Source organism: Elephantulus edwardii, unplaced genomic scaffold (genome assembly GCF_000299155.1).
Source record: "Elephantulus edwardii isolate Elephantulus edwardi_28Jun2011 unplaced genomic scaffold, EleEdw1.0 scaffold00012, whole genome shotgun sequence".
Taxonomy (NCBI): Eukaryota; Metazoa; Chordata; class Mammalia; order Macroscelidea; family Macroscelididae; genus Elephantulus; species Elephantulus edwardii.
Window position 1 is genome coordinate 17,004,592 of NW_006399762.1, and position 24,110 is coordinate 17,028,701.

At 38.7% G+C, this 24,110-nt stretch overlaps 1 protein-coding gene across 9 annotated transcripts in view; it reads left to right on the top strand.

Moving 5' to 3' along the window:
- Window positions 1-2,464: 2,464 nt before the first annotated feature.
- The window catches only part of LOC102861251 (calcium/calmodulin-dependent protein kinase type II subunit delta-like), a 413,849-nt gene continuing 392,203 nt past the window's right edge, over window positions 2,465-24,110 (top strand). For 4 of the 9 annotated variants that reach the window (XM_006881078.1, XM_006881072.1, XM_006881074.1 and 1 more), the window contains exons 1-2: window positions 2,575-3,020; window positions 4,620-4,714. In XM_006881078.1, the coding sequence (XP_006881140.1) occupies window positions 2,956-3,020; window positions 4,620-4,714 (160 nt within the window). In that variant the 5' untranslated portion in view covers window positions 2,575-2,955. Of the gene's footprint in view, window positions 3,021-4,619; window positions 4,715-24,110 lie in introns of all 9 variants that reach the window. The other 5 variants (XM_006881075.1, XM_006881077.1, XM_006881076.1 and 2 more) reach the window with 2 other exon arrangements.

Consider the following 24,110-nt stretch of genomic DNA (forward strand, 5'->3'; position numbering starts at 1 on the left):
AGGCTATAGTCTTTGCAATTACATGCTATGCATCGGAGAGTTGCACAGTGAATAGGGATGGTAGAAAGATAATTGATGCCTTTGAGTTGTGGTGCTGAAGAAGAGTGTTGAATATACCATGGACTGCTAGGGAACAAACAGGTTTGTCCTGGAGAGGGTGAAGCCAGAATGCTCCCTGGAGTCAAGGATTCTGAAGCTTCATCTGACATACTTTGGGCATGTTGTAAGGAGGGACTGACTGGTCCTTGGAGAGGGACATCATGTTTGGGAGATGGGAGGCACGGCGCAGGAAAAGAAGACCCTCGATGAGATGGATCGATTCTGTGAGTGGAGTGGTGGGAATGAATGTGTTTGAGACAGCGAGGTTGGCACAGGATAGAATGGCATTTAGGGCTCTTGTACATAGGGTCGCTATGAGTCGCAAATGACTTGATGGCACATAATAACAACAACAACACAATTATCACAGACATCTACAATTTTCTGTAGTTTAAATGATACTTAGTATAATATTGTTACTCAAATTTTTTTAATACTTTCTTAGTTGCAAAATTTAATATTATTTGTATTTATTCATTTTAGGTTTTTTGTTTCATTTTTAGATTCTGAGGTCATACTGCCAAATCTATAAACAGAAAATATTTTGACAATTTTCCCCAATTTTGTTATCTGAACAGTAATAACTATTTTTAATGCATTTGCTTTTGTACACGTCACATCATGTTAAAATTGCTTTTATGACTCACAAAAACTTCAATTTAATTATGTGTTAATAATTTGTTCCCCAAAAGAAGAATTTAGAGAATCAAAAGATGAAATGTGATTGCAGGGAAAATGGGAAAATTAAACCACCCTTGCGTAAGGATTAAGTAACAACTTTTCTCTCCAGTGTCTTTAAGTATCCTCTTCCTTTCCAAGTGTAAAATGTTGTGTTCATGCTGTAATGTTAATGATGAATAAATTAGCCGTATAACTACAAGGCTTTTATTGCCCTTGGAGAATGAAGGGCACTAATTAAACAAAGTTCTTACCTTTTTAAAACATAAGGGTGAAGAAAAAGGCCCAAGGGCTGGATTAGCCATCACCAACAATTTGTTTTTAACAATTTATTTTTAAATGCAATTCTTATTTTTCTCGCACTTAGTGTAAACAAATATATATGTGTACAACAGGTCATATTTTTAAATACAGGATGCATTTAATTGTGACTCCAAAGTCTAGATTAGGGCGCACGCACCAGCAGCACATTAGACCTCACCTTTGGACTTTTTTTTTTTTGCAAAAGCGAAACGGGCTAGACGGGTCCACGTGACGGGAGTGACGTAAAGCTCCCCGATGTCCCCGCCCGCCTGTCGCGTGACGGACACCCAACCTTTCTATTTCCCCGCCCCCGTTTTCTTCGGTGGAGCCGCAAATCTCGCGAGAATCTGCCTTACTATCAGAACTTAACTGAGGTTACAGGGAGTTATTCAGAAGAGAAGGGAAGGTGTGGCTGAGTGGCAGAGTTTTTACTTTCTTTCTATTCACATTCATGGCTGTAGCAAAGGCCTTTGAGAACTGCCAGGGTCTGACCAACCCGGCCTGGAAGCCGGAGGGGGAGGTAGAGATTGAGGTTGCAGTCAAATCGGTAGTGAAACGTGGCGCACGCCAGCATCGCCCCTCACTGATGGTGCTGCGGGGGAGGGAGACTACGCGCTGGGCGCCTGGGAGCCGGCCGAGTGGCGAATGCGGCTTCCGCTCGGGTGGGTCCAGACCAGGGATGGAGGCTGTGGGAAGCTGGGAACCTTCTTTGGAAGCGGCCAGCTGCCCACATCCGGCTCCTGCTTTACACACTGAGCCATGCCGAGATCAAGTGGTTGCGCCCCTCCCCTCCCACTTGAGAACCATGGCCATGGACTTGATCTAGGGCGGTCCCCAGGACCTTACGCCCCAAATAGGCCAAGGCTTCTGTGACTCTCAGAGACTGCTGGGCTGTTTATAAGTTGTCCCGAATCTCTCTCTTGAAAGGCAATAAAGGGTTTTAAATGGCTAATTTTGACATCTCACGATGGTCACTCAAATCTCCCACCCAAATTCTCCACGCTTGTTTCACCTGGTCCCTTCCCTAAACAGGCTTTTTCGGGTGTAAACCAAGGAAGGCGAGTGCTCCGCAAAGGGAGAGGGTAGTATCGCTAGAGGGAGGTGTGGGACCAGTGAGGAAGGGGCTTCTCGAGGGAGGGGCTGGTGCCTGGGAGGGAGCGCTGATAGGAGGCGCTGCTGGCGAAGAAGGCGGAGGCCTGGGGACGGCAGGCGAGCCGAAAGCTGTCTCTCCAGAAGCCCGTCTTTAAGCCGCGCGGGTTCGCGCCGTGCGAGAGGCTGCCGAGGCACCCGAGTCCCCGCCAGTGCCGCCGCCACCCACGGGCTAGAGGCCAGCGCCAAGCCCACGCTCGGTCAGAGCCCTGCGCGCCCACTGATAGCTGCAGCTGGGCTCCGGTAGTACGCTCCCAGATCGGGGGCAGCCTCGGCCCCTCGGCACTCCGCCCCGCCCCCTCGGCTTCCCTCCCCTCCGCTCCTACCCCTCCTATCCCTGGTAAGGAACGTTTCGCAGCTGCTCGCCTCTCCCGGTGCCCGGCTCTTTTTCCATTTTCCGGGCTCCTCTTCTTGAGTACTTTGACTTCATCTGGGGCGAGGGTCTGGAAAGGGGTCTGGTGGACCTTAGAGAGAAGAAGGAAGTGAAGCACCGAGGGGGATAGGATCAACTGACTGCGGGGAGGAGACCCCCACGCCACCGTTTCTGGGCATCTCCGCTCCCGCCCCGCCCCTGCGCACACTCCTTGCCGGGCGAGCTACTTTCCGACGAGAAAAGTGAGGGCGGCCCTAGGTGACAGCTCGGCGGCGGGGCCAGTCCCGGGAAAGCAGCACATCTGCTCGAGTCTCCTCCACCACCTTCCAGCCAGAGGCACTGCCTGGACCGAGATGGCTTCGACCACAACCTGCACCAGGTTCACGGACGAGTATCAGCTTTTCGAGGAGCTCGGAAAGTAAGCGCCTTTGCCTGTCATCGCATGTCCCCTTTCCAGCAAAGGGCGAGTCGCGTTGCCCCTGACCCAGTACCCTCGGCCATGGGGCGTGGGAGTTTAGGGCATCAGGGGAGAGGGAGAACCCCTGGATTGTTAGCTCTGGCAGCTTTAGCAAGGGGAGGGGTCAGAGAAGGGGAAAGCCCCCCCTTCTCGACTGGGATCCATTCTAATCTCTGCTCCACCTTCCCACCTTGCTTCACCTAAAGACTTTGTGAATTTACGATCTCTGCAGTTGTAGCTGTCATCCTGAGAGAGTGTGTGTGTGTGTGTGCTTGTGTGTGTGTGTGTGAGAAAGTATGAGAGTCCGCGCGCTCCGCGTGTAGAGGAAACGAATCCATGTAAAATGCAACATAGATATGTTTTCTGTAAATAGAGATGTCTCTGGGTTAGCCAACGTGTGGGAAGTAAGACTCAAATAGGGATGAGAACTCATTGCCACGGAAGGTGCCATATTAATTGATGCCGAAAGTTCAACTTGGCATAATCTATTTCGCATCTAACAGTTCTGTCCAGGAAATGGGCCACCCAGTGGAACACAACCTTTTGCCCCCATATCCCCTTGTTGTTCTTTGCTCCAGATTACTTGCACACACCATCGTCCTCAGGGTTTACGTGTGCATCTTCGCATTCTGTGGGAGGATTTATTTATACAGGCAGCTGAAAAGCCCTCTGGTGACCAGGAAAGCACTTCCTAAGGGTAGCCTGGTTTTGTGTAAAAAGACTTCAAACACACCCAACTAGCAGAAATAGTTAGATGGGTCAGAAAAAGGGGGGTGGAGACCTGGAAAATTGTGTAAAGGGACGTAGGGGCTCAGCTGTGAATCTTGATTTTTATGTAGCATCCAACCCAATTCTTCCATCAATAGTTTGGGCTATTACTTTTGAAAGGAGAGCGTCTTAAGTATACGTTTCTGGATTATAAGAAATGTAAATGTCTTTTAAATGTAATGAGAACTATGCTTATTTTATTGTCTGCTGTTAAAACATGGAGACTATGTCGGAAGAGCAGCTTAATTCAAATCTCTCCCCTCCCCCAGCCCAAAACTGTACATAGAGAAATCATCAAGCCAGGATTTGTTGAAGCACACAAATGTGCTCAAGCTTTATATTTTAATGAAAATAATCACTGTATTTATTAACTTAACAGCCACATTTCCCCACCACCTAATAAATAGGCAGCACATTTATGCCGCTCCTCATCAGCTCTGTTCTTTGCAGGATTTTCTCAGCGCATTTGGTGTTGTGTGAGTGAATTATAAAGTGCTTTCAAATTCCATATGCATATAAGAGCAGTCATAATTGGCAATTCTTTTCATTTTGTAGATTATGTGGACTACCTCCTAAAGAAAACTTAACTTGTATTTTTCCTTCAACAATAAATAAGGCCTGGGTTTCCAGGAAAAATTTTCATTTTCTGGCTATTTCTGTAGTGCACTAATACTTGACAGTACATTAAAAATCAATGTAAATGATCAGATGGTCGATGGTTTTTGTTTTTGTTTTTTTTGGTAGCAGATCAGAGCTTATTATATTGATGACTTGCTAATTATTGGTTTTCAGAGGGGCGTTCTCAGTGGTGAGAAGATGTATGAAAATCCCTTCTGGACAAGAATATGCTGCCAAAATTATCAACACCAAAAAGCTCTCTGCGAGGGGTGGGTATTTTCAACCACATATATGTGAATTTTCTTCTTGTCATGTTGCTTATTGTTTCTGTTGTATGTAAATATGTCATGGTTATAATCTAATTGTAGACTTAGGTATCATGTTACATATTCAGGTTATTTCCTTTCTGAATGACATTTGGTTTGTATACTTTAAAAAGGATTGAAACACATAACTGTTATTTAATAAATTGTTACAAAAATTTGGTCTGTAATATTAACAGTAGTACAAATAACTATATTTTCACGCTACTCAAGAACACTAAGTGCATTTTGCTTTCAATTTTAGTGTGAAAGAACTTTCTGAAGGACCCTGGGATGGAAAAAATATGTCTCACAATTGTCATAATTTGCTTTTGAGAGGAAAAATAGGTCATAGCTCAGTTGAATCATATATTTCAACTGTAGTTACATTTGAACTTAATTTGCCAAGGCATATTTAACAGTAATAGTTTATTATTACTGTCTTCTAGGAAGTTCATCTTAATTTGAATGTTTTTGTATGCAGTTCAGACTTGTTTGATCTTCTGCTTTAAGTTTTCTCGCAGTGGCATGTAATGTATTTTGTACATGGAATTTATAGTCACAGAGATAATTTCTAAAATAGCTGTTGACATAAATAAAAGCAAAAACTAAACAAAAAAAAATGGAGTAAACTCACTGTGGTCTTAACATTTTGTCAGGCTCCTGTAAAAATATTTATACTGAAATGTTACATCTTGATTATGACCACACGTCTGTTTTCGAGGGAGTTTATAGTTTGACAAATGAAAATGAACAAATTGCCTTTAATGTAAGCCCATCGCAGTGACCTGATTTATTTAACTAATGAGGGAACAAATTCCATTAGGGTTAGCTTACTTATTTTACATGTTTTAAGGAGAGCTTCTTCCTCCTAGTATCATCACTTGTACTCTCTGCTATGATTAGCTTTTCTGTATTTGTTGCAAATACTGGCTTTAAATTATGCTTAAGGTATATGTAAGCACTTCAGTTTATTTCTTTGGATGAAATTTTGTTGTAATTGTCCTGATTTTAATGTGATTCTGAGGAAGTTCTTTATGGTAAACTAACTACCACTGTTGACTCATGCTATGAGAAATGAGAAACACTGTATACTAGTTTTGTTCTGTTCACCTCTATTCCAAGAGAAGATTTTAACAATGAGAAGGAATGGCTAAAGTGTACATATCGTTTTAGTTTTTTAATAAAAGGGAGAAGAATGTAAATGTGTAGTTAAATTGTTTTAGTGCTTATATTATTTACTCTGTTTTGAAGCACCTTTGACATGAATGAGTATCAATTTTTGGGGAGCTTGCAACACCTTTCCTTAATCTTTCTTTGGTTTTACATTTTCTTTTGAAAGCAATCCATCATGAGCTTCACTTTTATTAATTTTCATAATTAGAGCCATCTCTCTGTCCACTGAAGGTCATACCTTCTGCACTATAACTGGAAAGATGGATTAGAAGAGATCTATATTTGTGTGAATTGCAAAAAAGGATGATCCAATGTAAAGCAGAAATTACCAAACCTTGTCATTAGTATCAGGAAGCTCTGGTGGCTTAGTGGTAAGGAGTTGCATAGCCAACTCAAAGGCACTTGGTTTGAATCTACCAGCTACTCCTTGGGAAAAAGATTGGGCAGTCTCCTCTTGTTTGATTTGCTGTCTCTGAAAACCCACTGGAGGGTTCACATAGGAGTTGGTTCCAGCTTCATAGTACACAACACCAGCATCATTTGTATCACAGGAAAGTGATATGATATGGAACTAAAACAGGCAAACCAAAAAGCACCCTAAACAAAATGAATTATTATAGCAGTACATTATTCAGAAACTAAGAAATTTAATCTAAATTCAGAATAGAACTTGGAATGAGGGTTATCATTGCTGATATCAAGGGAATGTTGACTGAAGGCTGAGAATACCAGAATGAACTTTACCTATATTTTATTTACTATGGAAAGACATTTGACTATGTGGATCATAATATATTAAAATAACATGGTAAAGAAAGAATGGGAATGGGTAAAGAACTTTTAACTTTGCTCCTTCAGAATCTGTATATAGACCAAAAGACAGTCCTCCATACAGAACAAGGGATTTCCTAAAGCTTAAAACCAGGAAAAGTATTTGTCTAGGTTTTATGTATCTTTTCATCATACTTATGAAGTTTAGTAAAACTGTGCAGTAAAATTTAGGCAGTTTTTACTTAATGCTGGGCACATAATTGTAGAGGCAAGATTATATGTAGAGGAATTTAATTTTAGGATTGGAGCAAGATTTATTAACCACCTACCTAATCATATAACACAATCGTACTTGCTGGAGAAGAGTGTTGAATATACCATGGACTGCTAGGGGAACAGACAGATTCATCCTGTAGAAGGTGAGACCAGGCTGTCCCTTGGAAGCAAAGATTCTGAAGCTCCATCTGATGAACTTTGGGTATGCTGCAGCATGTTGTAGGAGAGACCACTCCTTGGAGAGGGATATCATGTTTGGGAGGGTGGAAGGATAGTGCAAGAAAGGAAGACTCTGAATGAGATGGATTAACTAATTGGGGTAATGGGCGTAAGTATGTCAGAGATAGTTAGGTTGACTCAGGATAGAGCAGAGTTCAGAGCTGTTGTGCACAGGGTAACTATGACTCTCAAGTGATTCTGTGGCACATAACAACTTGCCAGAAGCAAAGAGGAAGCACTTACTAATGAAGATCTTGATGACAGCTACATCTTTCAGAATGGATTAAACTTTAACCCAAAGGGAAAAGAAATCCTCCTAACTTGACCAATAAGCAACTGGTAAATGGAAAACATTGAAGTTGTTTGGGATTTCATTTTACTTGTATACAGATTCATTGTTATGGAAGCTGCAGTTATGCAGTCAGATGATATATTGCATTGGACAAATGTGTTGCAGAATAGCTCTTTAAAATGTTTAAGGCGGTTTGAGGACTCATGTATGCCTGACTCAAGCCAGGGTATTTTCAGTAGCCTCTATGCATGTGAAAGCTGGACAATGAATAAGGAAGACCAAAGAAGAACAGATGCCTTTGAATCGCGATGTTGGCAAAGAATATTGAATAAACCATGGACTGCCAGAAGAAGGAACAAATCTATCCCTGAAGAATTTCAGTCAGAATATTCCTGAGAGGTAAAGATGGTGAGAAGGACTTCATGTTCAGTAAAGAGGAAGGCCAGTGAGAAAGAACAAAACTTCAGTGATATGGATTGACATAGTAACTACAATAATGAACTAAACTATGGCAATAAAGAGAATGATATGGGACTGGTTAATATTTCATTCTGTTCTATATAGGATTGCTATGACTTGGAACCATCTGGAAAACACTTAATCACAGTGATGACACCAGAATGTAAATATTTTTGTCCATTCTTATATACCTTTTAATGTGTTAGATACATCCTTTCTAGATTGAATTCCTTTCCCTCTGCTGTTATTTCTCACTTTTTCACATTCTGCTTCTAAGTACCATAAAAACTGAGAAACTTCTAACTGTTCTCAGTTTAATGATTCTAATTACACCAGCTGCACTGAGGAAAAGTAGCGAGGATAAAAAGCTAGAAAACATGCATTTTTTTCTTCTTCTGTGCAAAGCTCCAACTTGTTGGCTGCCGTTGAGTCCATTCTGATTCATAGTGACCCTCCATCAAGATTCTGAGGCTGTAAATCTTAACTGGAGAAGACGGATTGCTTTTCTGTAGAAGAACCACTGGTGGACTCAAACTACTAGAGACAGACAACCTTTCGGTTAGCAGTGCAACTCACTGTGGATTACTCCACCGGAGTGCCTTTCCTCTGTTAAGGATGTTCAGTAATATTCTGTCAAAGAATGAGGTGGTAAAGAAATTAGCCCTGAAACCAGATGCTCTTGGTTTGAAGTCCGAGTCCTTTACCAATTACTGTTTGAGTTTTGAGATATTTTCTTTGAGCCTCATTTTTCTCCATTGTAACATGGAGTAATAATCGTATGACCCTACCCTATACTTTGAGGACTGAATGAGTGAATACACCATAATCAAAGCCTGTCTTTTAATATGTATCCAACAAATGTTAGCTGCCATTAATATTTGATAGAGTTATTGTTAAAATCAAGTGAGGTTACTTATGTGACAGAAATTGGTATTTATAAATCCAATGACAGCTTTGGTTTACTGTGAAAATCTGATTTGAATTCTGGTTTTATTGTTTAAAGTGTAAACGTGGTTCAGTCACTCATCTACTTACTCAGTACTGTTGTTGTGTGCCATTAAGTTGAAATGGACTCATAATTGACCATCAGTTTTTCAGAGACAGAATGACGTGGGAAGAGATTGCCAGCCTCCCATAGACAGCTGGTGATGCAGACTCTTGGGATTGCAGCACACCTTCTTAACACTAGACCACCAACGCTCTCTGTTAGTAAAATGTTAAAGTGTACTGTCCAGTTGGGAGTGACATGCTTTTGGGACTGTAGTGCAGCTTCTTACCACTAGGCCGCCAGAGCAGGGAATATTGTAGAGTGTTTTGAGGACTCAGTGAATTTTATAGAAACACATCTTAAAAATATTTTCTCAGTTTTAACTATTACAGTTGTTCACTATAAAATAGTACTTTCCTTCCAAATATTGGATAGGTCTTTATATCCTACATCAATTAAAATTGCTATAGGGTATTTGTACCTTTGAATGTATTTATGATCTATTTTAAAATTGTTAAATTACTAAGTTCTGAAAGCACCTATCTTTATTTAAGAATGACTTAAAATTGTTGTTATTGTTGCTAAGTGCCATCGAGTCGCAGGCGACTCATAGCGACCCTTTAAAAATACAATCTTACAGCTTTGTGATGTAGGAAGGGCTCAGTACAGAGGGACTCTGATCAAAAATGTTCATTCAGTCATTTATAAAGAACTTAAGCAGCCACTTTATTTTTAAGAGCTTACAAATGCTGGAAGTAAGCTATAAACCAGTATATATGCTTTCAAAAACCTTTAGAGTATAATGATGAGGGGGAAAACATTTATGTGGAAAAAATTTAAAAAGAATCAGTATATTCAAAGAGAAATGCAGAATAGCATGTAAAATAACCTGCTTATTTGTTTCAAGGTGCTAACAACTTAGGCTCCATATGGAACTTTTCTCTCTCTCTCTCTCTGTCTCTGTCTCTCTCTCGTCAGTGTTGTGATTCTCTGCTGTGGTTGCTGCTGCTCTCCTTTAGGTCTAGGTGGTCCAAGAGTCTCTATCCCAGAAAGGCATGCTGCTTTCTCTTGCTGCTTCTTTGCTAGTGGTGAGATTCTCAAAATCTGTTGTTGAATCCTACTCAATCTAATGATGAGACTAGCCAATCCTCTTAAGAACTAACATTCCCTATTTGCATATCCCTAACCATCTACATGGAAAAGTTAAAGTCAGTGGCTAGGAAAGCCACTTCAAACAATAATCCCTTACCACCACAGACTGGGATGGACTGTTTCTTTAAAAATAGTATATGTGGTTTATTTTGCATTTGTAATCCTCTGATGGTAAAATATTTTTTATAGTTGCAGTGATTTCTTGAGTTTCAGCGAACTGGGGGAGGGGGCTGGCCGGGGAGAGAAGTGCAGCAATGAATGAATGGAAATCCAAAATCTCTGTAAATGTTCATTAAAATTATTAAAATAAAAAATTACAAAAAAAAATCCAACTACCTATTAAGTAAAATCTGATATACCACACAGTCTCATAAATAAATATTTTTGTAAATATGGTAAATAATAAACTTGAAATAATATGCATTGTCACAGATATATTTTATTATACTCTTGCTAATTATAGAGGAATTTTATTCCATCTTTCTATAAAACTTCACATATAATGCAGTTAAATTATATTGGTTTTCTTTCACTTAGTAGTTTTGTTAATTCCTAACTTGGTCATACTTACAGAACATAAATTTAACTATATAAAACTACTTCACCCATGTACATTAAATTAGTTGTCATTTATAACATCTGAATGTCGCATCTGCATATCTCAAAGTCTTTTTATGTCATAAAGATAGTTGTAAAAACTTAACCCTTGCTACTTGTTTCTCTTTGTTTTTGACAGCCAAAGGGTTTAAGATATTACTGTAATTTCTTACCCTTTTAGTTACTTGCCTTTTGGGGCAAGTCAAACTAGAACGTATAGATGAATCAAGTTATGCATTATTATGATTACGCATTATTGATTTGAAAAGTTGAAACTAATTAGACAAATGGTTAGTTCATTTTTTCGTTCCTTGGTTAGAATAATGTTTTGAGAAAAAAATAAGTTGTTGTTGTTATGTGCCATTGTGTTGACTATAAACTATAGCTCTGAACCTTGCTCTGTCCTGAGCCAATCTCACTGTCTCTGACATGCTTGACTTTATTGCCACAGTCACTGTGTCAACCCATCTCATATAGGGTCTTCTTCTCCTGCACTGAACTTCTACTCTCCCCTATGTGATGTCCTTCCTCAAGGACTGGTCCTTCCTGGCAACATTCCCAAAGTATGTGAGATGGAATTTCAAAATCCTTGCCTCCAAGGAGCAACCTGGCTTCACCCTCTCTGGGTCAGATGTGTTTGTTCTCTTGGCAGTCCATGGTGTGTTCAGTATTCTTCTCCAGTACCACAAATGAAAGGTATTGCTTCATCTTCCTTCATCCTTAGTTATTTTCCAGTACTTTGATGCATAGCAAGCAGTTGTGAAGTTCATGGCCTGGGTCAGGTTCCACCTTAATATCTGGAGTGACATCATTGCTCTTTAGCACTCTTGAGAGGTCCTTAACTGCAGACTTTCCTAAAGCATCTCGTGTTTGGATTTCCTGATTGCTGGTGCCAAGAGTGTTGATTGTGGATGTAAGCAAGATAAAATTGTTAACAACCTTAATCTCTTATCCATCTGTCATGATGCTGCCAAGTGGCCTACTGGTGAGAATCTGTTTTCTTGATGTTGAGATGCAAATTGACCTTTTGCAGCAAATACTTCAAGTCCTCTTCAGATTGGCAAGCAAGGTTGTGTCCTCTGCATAATGCAGGTTGTTGATGAGTCTTCCTCCAAACCTGATGTCACATTCTTCTTCGTAAAGTCCATCCACCTCTGGAATGATCTGTTCTGCACATAGATTGAAAATGCAGAGGAAGGATACATCTCTGACACACTCCTTTTTTGATATTGAACCGTGCAGTATTCTCTTGCTCTGTTTGGACAACAGCTTCCTGGTTCCTGATTTCAAATGCATGAGCACAAGTATTCTGGGACTCCCATTCCTTATTACTTAGGCCATAAGAGCTCCCTTTGATTTTTAGTTTTATTTCTATTTTTACTCTGGCCTTGTTATTTGTTAGATAATTTCCCTTTGTTTGTGAAAGAAATTATTTACTAATCTTGAAAATTAGTTATTGATGTTGTTATGTGCCATTGAGTTAAAACTGACTCATAGCAGACCCTTCAGTGAGTTTTCAGAGGCAATAAATCACACAGGAGGAGATTTCCCATCTTATTCCTACACAGCAACTGATAGATTTGAACCGCTTGCCACTGAGTTGGCAGTACAACTCTTTACCCACAAAGCCACCAGAGCTTCCTTTAAAACTAATTATCGTGTACTGCTGAGTCAGAACTGACTCTTTTCTGACCCTCCAGAAGGTTTTCAGAGGAAGTAAATTGCACTAAAGGAAGTTGCCCTTCCTTCCTTAGAGAAGCTGATGGATTCGAACCACATATTTTCAAAAATAATTAGGAGATAAAAATTTGTACCCATAATGTATTTCTGGGAAATACCAATAACAAAATTACGGTGATATTAAATTAGGCAACGCTTATTGAGGAATGTGGTTGTTGTGCATCTCACTGTGATATTAATAAATGATGATCTCTACCTGACTAAAACATGTGATGGGCATTAGGTTCCAAAGATGATAGGAATTTAACACTGAGATTCTTGATTGTTTATGTAATGATGTTACTATTTTTCATTTTTATTGACATTTTGAATCAATAAGATTATAATTTAGTAGAAAATTACCTTTTGTGATACTGTTGTTAATAATTTTGAGTTACCACTAAAGCATATCTGGAAATCTCTTGACATTTAATTTCATTTGTCAGCTATAAAATCTTTACATTTTAAAATATTTTCTTTGGGGCTGTTCATGAAACTGGTTCCTGTGTCTCTAGGGCTGGTCTAGTATTTTTTTAGTTGTCCTGTTCTGTTTCCTAGAGAGGAAGACCTCCAATGAGATGGATTGACACAGTGATGGCAGAAATAGGCTCAAATGTGTCCAAGATGGTGAGAATGACACAGGACAGGACAGGGTTCAGATCTCTTGTTCATAGGATCACTATGAGCCGTACTCAACTAGATGGTACCTAACAACTGTATACCAGACCAACAATCCACTGTAATAGGCCAATTCTAGCTTGTAGTAACCCTACAGTACAAAGTACAGATGTTCAGATTTTTTCTAAGACCGTGAATCTTTATGGAAGCTGACTGTCTTATCTTTCTCCCATGCATGGGGCTAATGTGTTTGATTCACCAGCCTTTTGTTTAGTAACCAAATGTCTTAGTCACATTGCAAACAGAACTTCATTATAATAGTATATTATGTGTCTGAAAAAAACAATGACAATCAATAAATCATTCTTTACACAGTAAGTGTATTTAGTCTTTTAAGGTATAATAATATTTGAGCTCTGATCACGTAGTCTGTAGGGATTTGTACTGCTAAACCAAGATTGGCACTACTCTGATGGTTTGAATCCAACAGCAGTTCCATGGGAAAAATATGGACAGTCTCCTTTGTAGTTTCAACCTTCTGAAAATCCTTGTAAGATCAGTTACGGAGTCAGTCCCAACTCTATGGCAATGAGTCTTTCTTTTTTTTGAGTTTGACAATTATTTAAGAGATTGAACAACAATGAAGTATATACAGTGTTGGCAGTACTTTTACTCTAATATATGTATTTGGGCTGTGGTGCTGAAGAAGAGTATTGAACATACCATGGACTGCCAAAAGAACAAACAGATCTGTCCTGTAGAGAGGGAAGCCGAACTACTCCTTGCAGGCAAAGGTTTTAAAGCGCTGTCTCACATACTTTGGGCATGTTTCCAGGAGGGCTCAGTCCTTGGAGAAGGACGTCATACTTGGAAGGGTGGAGGGACACCACAAGAGAGGAAGACCCAGGATGAGATGGATAGATAAAATAACTGGGGTAGGGAAGGGTGGAGGGACAGTGCAAGAGAGGAAGACCCTGGATGAAATGGATTGACATAGTAACTGGGGCAGTGGGATTAGCTGTATTGGAGTCAGTGAGACTGGCTCAGGATAGGACAGGTTTCAGAGCTGCTGTACATAGTGTTGCTATGAGTCACAGGTGACTCGACAGCACATAACAACAACAATAATAATTTGTGTTTTATTTAGTTTTTTTAGATTATTAAAAATGCTCACATGTGACTTTATTATACTAGTAAATATTTAAGGAGTCAGATTGCCAAAGTGTTAAGAAAAAAATAAGCCTGTTTGCATAGATTGGCATAAGAGACAAGTAGTGCTATAAATCTAGACATTCAAAAGATAAAGAGATAATGTCTTCTAAGGAAAGATGAAGAAAAGCTTTCATATAGTATGGATTGAAAAAAAATTTTATGCCATAATATGTGGGGCTCAAGTACTTATCTAGATTTTTTGTTTTGTCTAAATAAGCAATTTGGATGAGTGTTCAGAATACTTTAAATGTCTCATTATAGTAAAAATATAATTTTATTCATAAGGTAAACCTGCTACAACTATTAATATAATGTTACTTTTAGAATAAGATATTTTTAATAAAATTGGACATTTTTTTTTCTATAATTATAGTTTATTAATTTTCATAAACATTTACAGAGATTTTGGGTTTCCATTCATTCACCGCTGCACCATTCTCTCTACCCTCCTCCCAGTTTGTTCTTGTCCAGATGCCACAGTGCTTGTCAAAGCCAGTTCTGATTAATCTTCTTTGTCAGTGTGTCCTTTGCCATTCCCTATCACTCCTCCCTGAGAGAGACTTCACCCTGAGTCATAAGGAAAAGGGGATGGCGTATTCTCTTAGCTACTTCCTGCTGAAAAGGGACGCTGTGGGTTTCAGGGTGAAGATATTCTCTCACTACTCTAAAGGACCCCTTTGGCAGTAGGAAACACATAGACTATTATGGAGATTGATTTTGGAATTTAGATGCACTCTTAGTGATTGTGCTTGGCCATACATGTTCATATCCTTGAAGATGTATCATGGGGGTGTTGCAACCTAGAAGACACAAATTGGACATTTTTTTAATTTAAAAAATCTTGTTTTAGTGAAAGTTTACAAATCATATTTAAGTTTCCATTCAATTACTTATAAGTGCTTTGTTTCATAACTTTTTAAAGTAGAAAGCATTTAAGATGACAAAATTCTTCTGCTTCCAGTGAGGATAGATGTAACAGTATATTGCAAGGTGATTTTATAAGCCTTTAATGTAGCCTCACTTTTTTCTAAATTTGAATGGGAAACTGATAGATTTTGGGGGGGGTGCAGATAGAAGACAGCTTGTCCAGTGTTATTCTTTATAAATTTTGAGAAATTTATATTAAATTTATAAAAGTGATCAACAACAAGAACAACATATATAGTCACAGAACAAGATTATTATTTATTATTAGGTAAACTCATTTAACGGTGGTGTGTACCACTGAGTCAGAACCAACCTTTAGCTGACCCTCCAGCAGATTTTCAGAGGCAGTAAATCTCAAGGGAGGAATTACCCATCTTTCTCCCACAGAGCAGGTGGTGAATTCGAATGGGAGACCCTTGTGTCGGCAGACAATTCCTTACCATTAAGCTCTCTAATTTTCCTCTTCCTTTCCATTATTTATTTAGAAATGTATTATTCAAAATATGAGAACATTATCATAGTACGCTTATAAAAATAGTAGAACTAATTAATTAAAAGATTATACTATTTGCCATTGAATCAGTTCAGCTGATAGTCCAAGTGTAGCCCAGTATACTTTCACTCCATAGGGCTTTCTAAGCTATGACCTTTCTGATGTAGATCACCAGGCCCTTCTTTGAGGCACCTGTGAGTAGACCAGTCTTTAAGTTACCAAAGTGCTTAACCCTTTGTGCCACCCAGGAACTTTGGAAATGTTAAGAACCTTTTTAAAAAAAACTTTGTGCTTTATATAATCCAGATAGACAATATTATTTTAGAAAAAAGGAAATGTTACTTTTTGTAAAACTTAAAATTACTAAGTGACAGAGCTATAATGTCAATTCAGTTTTCTATGACTATCAACCCTTGCTTTTTCAACTCTCTTATTCTGTTGACTGCTGTTTAAGATAACTTACTGAATTAACGATTTCCTTGAGAAAGTACATTTAGAGCTCCAACATTGGGTTTTAGTTTCTGTTGTGACATAAAGATTGAATTGAAATTTTTTTGCAATTCTTCTATTATTTTTTTTTCTAGAAGGAAAAGGACAGAGGAAAAAAAATCATTATAATATTAGGGAAATGATTTTAGAACAGTACAATGTTTTGGTAAACTTAGTTCATGAAATAATGGTTAAAACTATCTTACTGTAAATTAAATTCCTTGGATTACCTCTTCTGAATTATTTACTTTCAGCCTCAGAGTAAATGCGCAAAAAATACCAAAGCCTCATTCTCTGCTCGTAAAACCATTGTATTCTTCTGACTCACATAGCTTGACCAGTGAAGAATGAAATACATACTGAAGTTGTTTTGTTCTTTCTTCATGGGCATATGTGTTGAATTTAGATAAAAATGTTACAACTGCAAGAAAATATGAAATTGTCAAGTTCTTCCTTTGTTGGAAAAGAAATCATAGGCATGTAAAGGTATTTAGTTCGTATTATTAGAATATAGGGTATAGGGTTTATGTCCAGTTAAATCAGTTAAATGTTTTACCTAAGATTCTTTACTTTTTTCCCCTTCTATTAGTCTCTCAAGGACTTAAAATGTTATAAAATTTGGTAGGTGAAATTACATAATATTTAGTTGTAAATCAGAAAATAAGCACCCAATAAACCCATCTTTCAAGTTAATAAGGGTTTTTGTCCCTATCTTGAAAGCTACTAGTGTTTTCCTTGCTAATCTCATGCCTTGTCTCCCTCCAAGAATTAGTCATTATTCCTTTTTGGGGAGATAGATCTCTTTTTAGTTCCTTGATTGAGATCTTTGGTGGCATAGTCTGTAGGACATTGTGATGCTAACTCCAAATTCTCCCTCTCAGGACGTTCAAATCCACCAGTGGTTCTGAGGGAAAAAGATGGGTTATCTCCTCCACTTCTGATTTACAGCCTCTGATACTCAGTGAAGGGCCAACTATGAGTTGATTCTGACTTAATGGCAATGAGTGTTTGTCCTTTGATACTCTAAAATAGTTTGATCAGCTCCTTTCTTTGTATTATTAATAATGGAAATAATCATTATATACATTGTATTCTGTGTTTTATGTTTGTGTATGTACATATATCAATGAATGTAATTGCATTGATTCTCAAACATGGTTTAAGTCTTGAAATCTATGAGAACTTAAATCATTTGGAATTATTTTAGAAACAGAAAATTTTCTTTTTTAAGAACTCTGATGAATGATCGTATGTAACTTAACTCATTGTCCTCAAGTCAGAATTGACTCACAGCTGATCCTTCATTGGATTTCCAAGGCTGTAAATTGCATGGAAGGAGATTGCTTCTCTATTTCTCTAGGAGCCGCTGGTAAATTGAAATTGCCAGAGAGGTGAGTCTCTTGGGTTAGCAGTGCAGTTCCCTATGGATTATGTCACCAAAGCACCTGAATGATAATATATACACATTAAAACACACACACACACACACACACACACACACACAAACACACACACACACACATATCTTACTAAATTAAAATACAGCCACTTGTCAATGAGTATCTCTGCATGTGTCAAAGTAGATTCTGTTCTATCCATAGGGTTTTCAAAGGCTGATGTTTCAAAATTAGATTATCAGTTTTTCTCTTCTGGGTGAACTTGAACTTCCAACCTTTTGGTTGACATCCAGGCTTATTTGTTTGCATACTAAGAGATTCCAAATTCAAATATGGTATGGGAACTTGATCACATGTTCGATCTTCTAGAGAAGTTAGGTAGATCTCTGATGGTGTGGTCCATAGGGAGTTGCACTGATAACCTAAAGGCTGCACCTCACTGATGATTTGAATCCACCAACATCTCCAAAGGAGAAAGATGGACAGTTTCCCTCTGTGAGATTTGCAGCCTCAAAAAAAAATCAATGGACGGTCATCTGTGAGTCCCTTTCAAGTTGACTGCAGTAGATGAGGTGAGAGAGATGTTCAGGAGTTGAGCTATACCACATTATGGCATTAATTTTCAAGTTAAATTTGTTGTTTTGGTGAGGAAACATATGATATAGAATTTTTTTACTGGACAATTAAGTTTTCTGTGGAGGTATATTCATTAATAATATAGCCCTAACTCTTTGTCCTGGACCCTTTTTGTGAACTGTGCTATCATTTCCCCAGGCTTTCAAGCAAGCTCCCTTTAATTCCTATCTTTTTTCCACCTCATCACAACACATTTTCTGTCTTGTCGTTTTGTGCACCATCCTAATTTTGAACCCATTTAAAATAGCTTCCTAAACAGGTTTTAGAGCTGACAGTTGCCACATTTTTTATTCATTTATTCTGCTCATCATTAGTCCTTTTAGCACTTACTGTGCTGGGCATTCTGATAAGTTCTCGGGATGTAGAGGTGAGGAATATCTCTTTCTTCAGACATTTCCTGGTCTATTAGCATGGATGACAGCTTGGATATGAATTATGGTTTTGTGAAGGCTGTAATAAAGGCATGCACAAGGCACAGCATGCAGATAGCAGCATAGGGAGAATGATATTAAGGCAGATTTTCTGAAGAGGTTTACATGGGAAGTTACACTTTGAATGACAAGTGACCCTTGGGAAGATGGGAGAAATGGTTAATCAAGCAAAAAGGTTATTCAAGAAAATACTCAAGCAAAAATATTCAAGCATGTTCAAAGGACAGGAGCAGGATCTGCTCTCTCTTCAGATGGACTAACACTTACTCCTATGATCATAACAAACTATGGCTAACATTGAGAAGAATGGGAATCTCTGAACACTTAATTAACACTCATACAAAATCTAGATCAAGAGCTATTGTGCGGATGGGGCAAGAGAACACTGCATGATTTTAAGTCAGGAAAGATGTGTGTCAGAGTTGTATCCTTTCTCCATATCAGGTCACACTGAGAAAATCATTCTAAAAGCTGGATCCAATGAGAAGAATATGGCATCAGGATTGGAGGACGAGCCATCAACAAGCTGTGTTATACGGATGATACAATCTTGCTTGCTGAAAGTGAGGAAGACTTTAAAAGCTTGCTGTAGATGATCAAAGACAACCATCTTCAATATTAATTGCACCTCAGCATCAAGAAGACAAAAATCCTTACCACTGGATTGATCAAAAATATAATGATAGGTGGAGAAAAGATTGAGGTTGTCAGCAAGTTCATCTTACTTGGATCCACAATCAACACCCTTGGCACTAGCAGTCAGGAGATCAAGAGATGTATTGCATTGGCCAAGTCTGCTGTCAGGGACCTATCCAAACTGCTGAGAAGCAGTGTCAGTTTGAAGACTATAAAGTGTGCCTGAGTGAGCCATGGTCTTTTTGGTAATTTCCTATGTACTGGAGGACAATGAATGTGGACAACAGAAGAAGAATTGATGCCTTGAGTTGTGATGTTGGAGTTGTTGTTACGTTGTTGCCTCCCCTCAAATTGGAACTGATACATAGCTGACCCTCCAGAGGCAATTAATCCAGAAGAGATTGTCCAACTCTCTCCCACAGAGCAACTGATGAATTCAAACTGTGCCTTTGGGATTGCAGTGCAACTTCTCAAGCACCAGTGCTTCCTAGTGTTGGAGAGGATTACTGACTGACTATTCCATGGGCTGCCAAAAGAACCAACAGATAAGCAAGCCTTGGACAAAGTGCAGCCAGAGTGCTCTTGAAGGCAAGGATGGTAAAACTTCATCTCACTTATTTCAGGCATGTTTCTAGAAGAGGCTGTTAATCTTTGAAAGGGATGTCATGCTTGAAAAGGTAGAGGGACAGTGAAAGAGAGGAAGACCCTCAGCAAGATGGATGGACATAGTTACTGCAGTCTGAGCTAAAGTGTGTCAGAGATGATGAGGATGGCACAGTATAGAACAGGATTCAGATCTGCTGTTCATAGGGTCACTGTGGGTTAATGACACCTAACAATAGTCCTGTTGAAGTCTTTTTGAAAATCCAGTTCAGGCAGTGCCTCTTATAAAGCTGTCTCGTTTGGTCATTGAAACTCTTCCCTTTCTCTCAAGCTTTTCCTTTATCTCATGGTACTTATCACATTTCTCATTTTGTGCTACAGTTTTTTGTCTTGTCGCTTTCAAGCACCATTTGAATATATCTTGGCTCTCTTTGTATCTGTACTTGAGACAGTAATTAAATTATTATAGATACATATAAGTGTTTATTTCATGAATGGGCAAATGAATGCAAGCCAGTAAAATCTGCCTCTGAATAGACATTCTCCACAAAGAGTGATATGTGGACAAGTAAAGTAAATAAAATTAAGCTGGGATTTCACATCAGATTGCTAATGTGACCATATGAATCCTGCCCTATCCTGGGCAGGCTCATAATTTTTGACAGACGAGCCTGTTGCTTCAGTCACTGTGTGCCCTCTGCCCTTGAGAGGGACTTTATGTTTGGGAGAGTAAAGGAACAGCACAGGAGGGGAAGACCCTTGATGAGATGGATTGGCTGAGTGACTGGAATAATAGAGGTAAGTGTGTCAGAGACAGTAAGGTTGGCTCAGGATAGAGCAAGGTTCAGAGCTGTTGTACATAGGGTCACTATGAGTCACAAGTGACTCAACAGCACCCAACAGCAATAACAACCACCTTTCCAAACATGTCTCTTTCCTCCTACTAACATACCCCAAAGTACGTGAGATGAAGCTCTGATATGCCTCTGAAAACTCACTGAGGGTCAGCTCTGAGTTGATTTCACCCTAACAGCCCCAAACAACACCATGCCCAAAGAATGTAAGATGAAGCTTCACAATCCTTGCCTCTAAGGAACACTCTGGCTGAACTGTCTCAACATAACTGTTTGTTCTTTTGGCAGTCCATTGGATATTCACTCCCAACACTAGTAATTGCAGACCACAAGCAGAATTGTACAGTTTAAACTCTTCTTTGAGTTTAGATTGACTGATTTCAGGCTATTTTTTCACTAAAATTGGAATAATAAAGCAAACACTCTCAAGAAAAACACCTTATGTCCTTTAAGAAAGATTGAGGACAACTTTTTTATAATATTTAGGTAATTTGGGAATAATATTATTTGGAGAAAACATTCCCAACCCCAATTTTCTGTGTAGATCAGTAAGCTAGGAAGCAAAATGTAACTGTTAAACTTATTTGAGAATTACTACTTTTTAATTTAACTCTATTTAAAGGAAAAAATTTGGAAAGTCAACAAAAGAGAAGACCTTCACCAAAGTGGATTGACACAGTGACTGAGGGGGTGGGCTCAAATGTGTCAGAGGTGAGGAGGACGGTATAGGGCAGAATAGCATTCATATCTGTCGTTCATACAGTCACTCTGAGTTGTACTAGGTGGCACCTAGTAACAAAGGAAAAAGTATACATAATGTCTTATTAACAGAGAGGACCAGCTATACTTCCTCCTAGGAGCCCTGATGTTACAGTGGTTAAAGTGCTCACCTGCTAACCAGTAACTCAACTGTTCAAACCCACCAGCTCCTCTGTTGGAAAAACACGAGACAGTCTGCCTTGTAAAATCTATTGGGCAGTTCTGCTTTGCCCTGTAGAGTTTCCATGTGTGAGAGTTGACTTCTAAAGGATGAACAGGAATGCCTAAAAGATCACTGAGAGAATGATTAGAATAATGATTTTTAGAATGACATTAATATTTGTAACCATCAGCAAACCTTAGAAAATTAGTTATTTTAGGAGATTTTTAAAAATATAAAGACAAAATAAATATATGGTGAACAAACACAAAGCCAATTTAAAAAAAATAGCACATAGTTTTGAAAGAATAATTCTTCCTCCTCTTTACATGTAAATTGGCTCAGAATTTTTGTAATTACAGAAGCAAAATGGTGAAGAAAAGTAAAGAATGGGTGTTCTAAAAAAAAAATCTTGTTGCTAATAGTGATAATTACTTAGCATCCTTTTCCTTCAGGATATTTCAAAACATTATCAGAGGGTGGCTTCCAGTACTACTGGACTAGGGGAAGGAATCAGCAGAGATACCTTTGCGTGTTGCTGAAAGGACTACCATCTTGGAGGGACACGCTGCAGCTGCTTTATAGCACACATTACATTACCTGTCAGCCAGGGAATGGAAGAGGGAGCATTACCAGCTTGAACAATGAATTAACAGCATTGGGATTTGGCTAGGTCTCTGGGTGAGTAACCCTGGTCCAGCAAAAATACTGCATCTTTAAACATCCTTGCTTTATTCCCAGGAAAATAAACTACCTTACTTTAACTCGCCTTTGGGAGCTTACCATTAGTTAATAGGGAGGAATATGACAAATTTTATAAGGAAAGAAGTTGCAGAAATATTCAGAAGAAGACTAATTGTGCTATTTTTGTTGAAAGTGTGCTATGAGATCGTGAAGACTAATATGACCAGTACCTTAAAAAGCTTCATAACCTGCTTTGAAGAATAAGTACATGTAAATAAATATACAGGAGATAAAGATTATTGCTAAAAGGATATAGAGTGATAAATTATTGCAGCTAGTGATGATATTTAGCTGTCAAATCAAGAAAAGTATTAATGTTATTCTTTTTCTTAATGTGCCATGTAATTAGAACCGACAGCTGACTCTCCGGTCAGTTTTCAGGGGCTGTAAATTGCACAGGAGGACGAGCTTGCCTGTCTTTTTCCCTCAGAGCAGCTGGTGGATTTGTACTTGTGCCCTTGGGTAGACCATGCAACTCCTTGACCCACTAGGCTGTCAAAACTCCCAAATAATAGTGAGTAAAAATTAAGGTGAATTAAAGAATACATTCAATGATACAGGCATATAGCAAAGCCCATGTTTAGTTGTGCTCCATTTAGTCAGTACTGACTCATAACTGGCCATCCAGTGGGTTTTCTGAGGCAGTAAATCACGCAGGAAGACACTGCCCATCTGTTTCCTGTGGAGCAGCTGGTGGATTTGAACCATGTGTCCTTGGATTGGCAGCACAACTTATCACTAAACTATCAGAGTTCTCTGTTCACCAGAGCTCTATGTTTAGAGAAAGTAAAAGGGGTGGGGGGGAAGTGTGTTATGGATCAGCAATGATCTTTTTTGAGAAATGAGAAAAGAAAAGCTTAAGAGCATATGAAATTCTTTGCCAAGTTGAGAATTCTGTCCTAAATACTTCAGAGGAACTCTAGACAGTAATTTGCATGATCGAGTAAAGAGAATGAATTGGAATAGAAACAGAAAGATACTGAGATTCTGAAACCATATGATTAAAGACAAAGGATATAAGGATGACTGAGGCCTCAAGGTTGATTCAGGGGAGAACTGTAATTGTCATGTAGGAAATTGAGAAATCAAGTGCAATTGAAAAACAGATAATTGGGGGTAAATTACTATTTAAAAATGACAGCAAGAATGATAGCATTTTAGAATCTTTAGTAACATTTTTTTTTTCTGTGTGAAAGGGAATTCTGGGGAATCTACAATACAGTATTTCTATCTCATTTCATTCAGTTTCTCTGCATTTCATGAGGAAAAAAATAATGAACTGACTTGTGTCTGAGTTTCTGTGAGATACTCAATTTGAAATATCTCAGTACAGCCATTGCAAATTGTGGTTGTTCCTTGATTTCTTGACTGCTGCTTTCATGGGTGCTGATTGTGGATCCAAGTAAAATGAAATCCTTGACAACTTCCAGTGTTTTCTTTGTGTATTGAGATGCAGCTTATTGGTCTAGTTGTGAGGATTTTTTGTTTCTGCTGGTATAATGTATAATGGGGCTGTATTGGATCTTCATCAGTAAGTGCTTCAGATCTTTTTCAGCTTCAGCAAGCAGAGTTGTGTCAGCTGCATATTTTAGGTTATTAGTGAGTCTTCTGTCCAGTCATGATGTCATATTTTTATTCTTATAGTTTAGCTCTTTGGGTTATTTGCTCAATATTTAGATTGAATAAAAAGGATGTAACTCTCAAACTCAGTCATTCTTAAGCCACATTATATCCACTTTTTTTGTTAGACTGTTT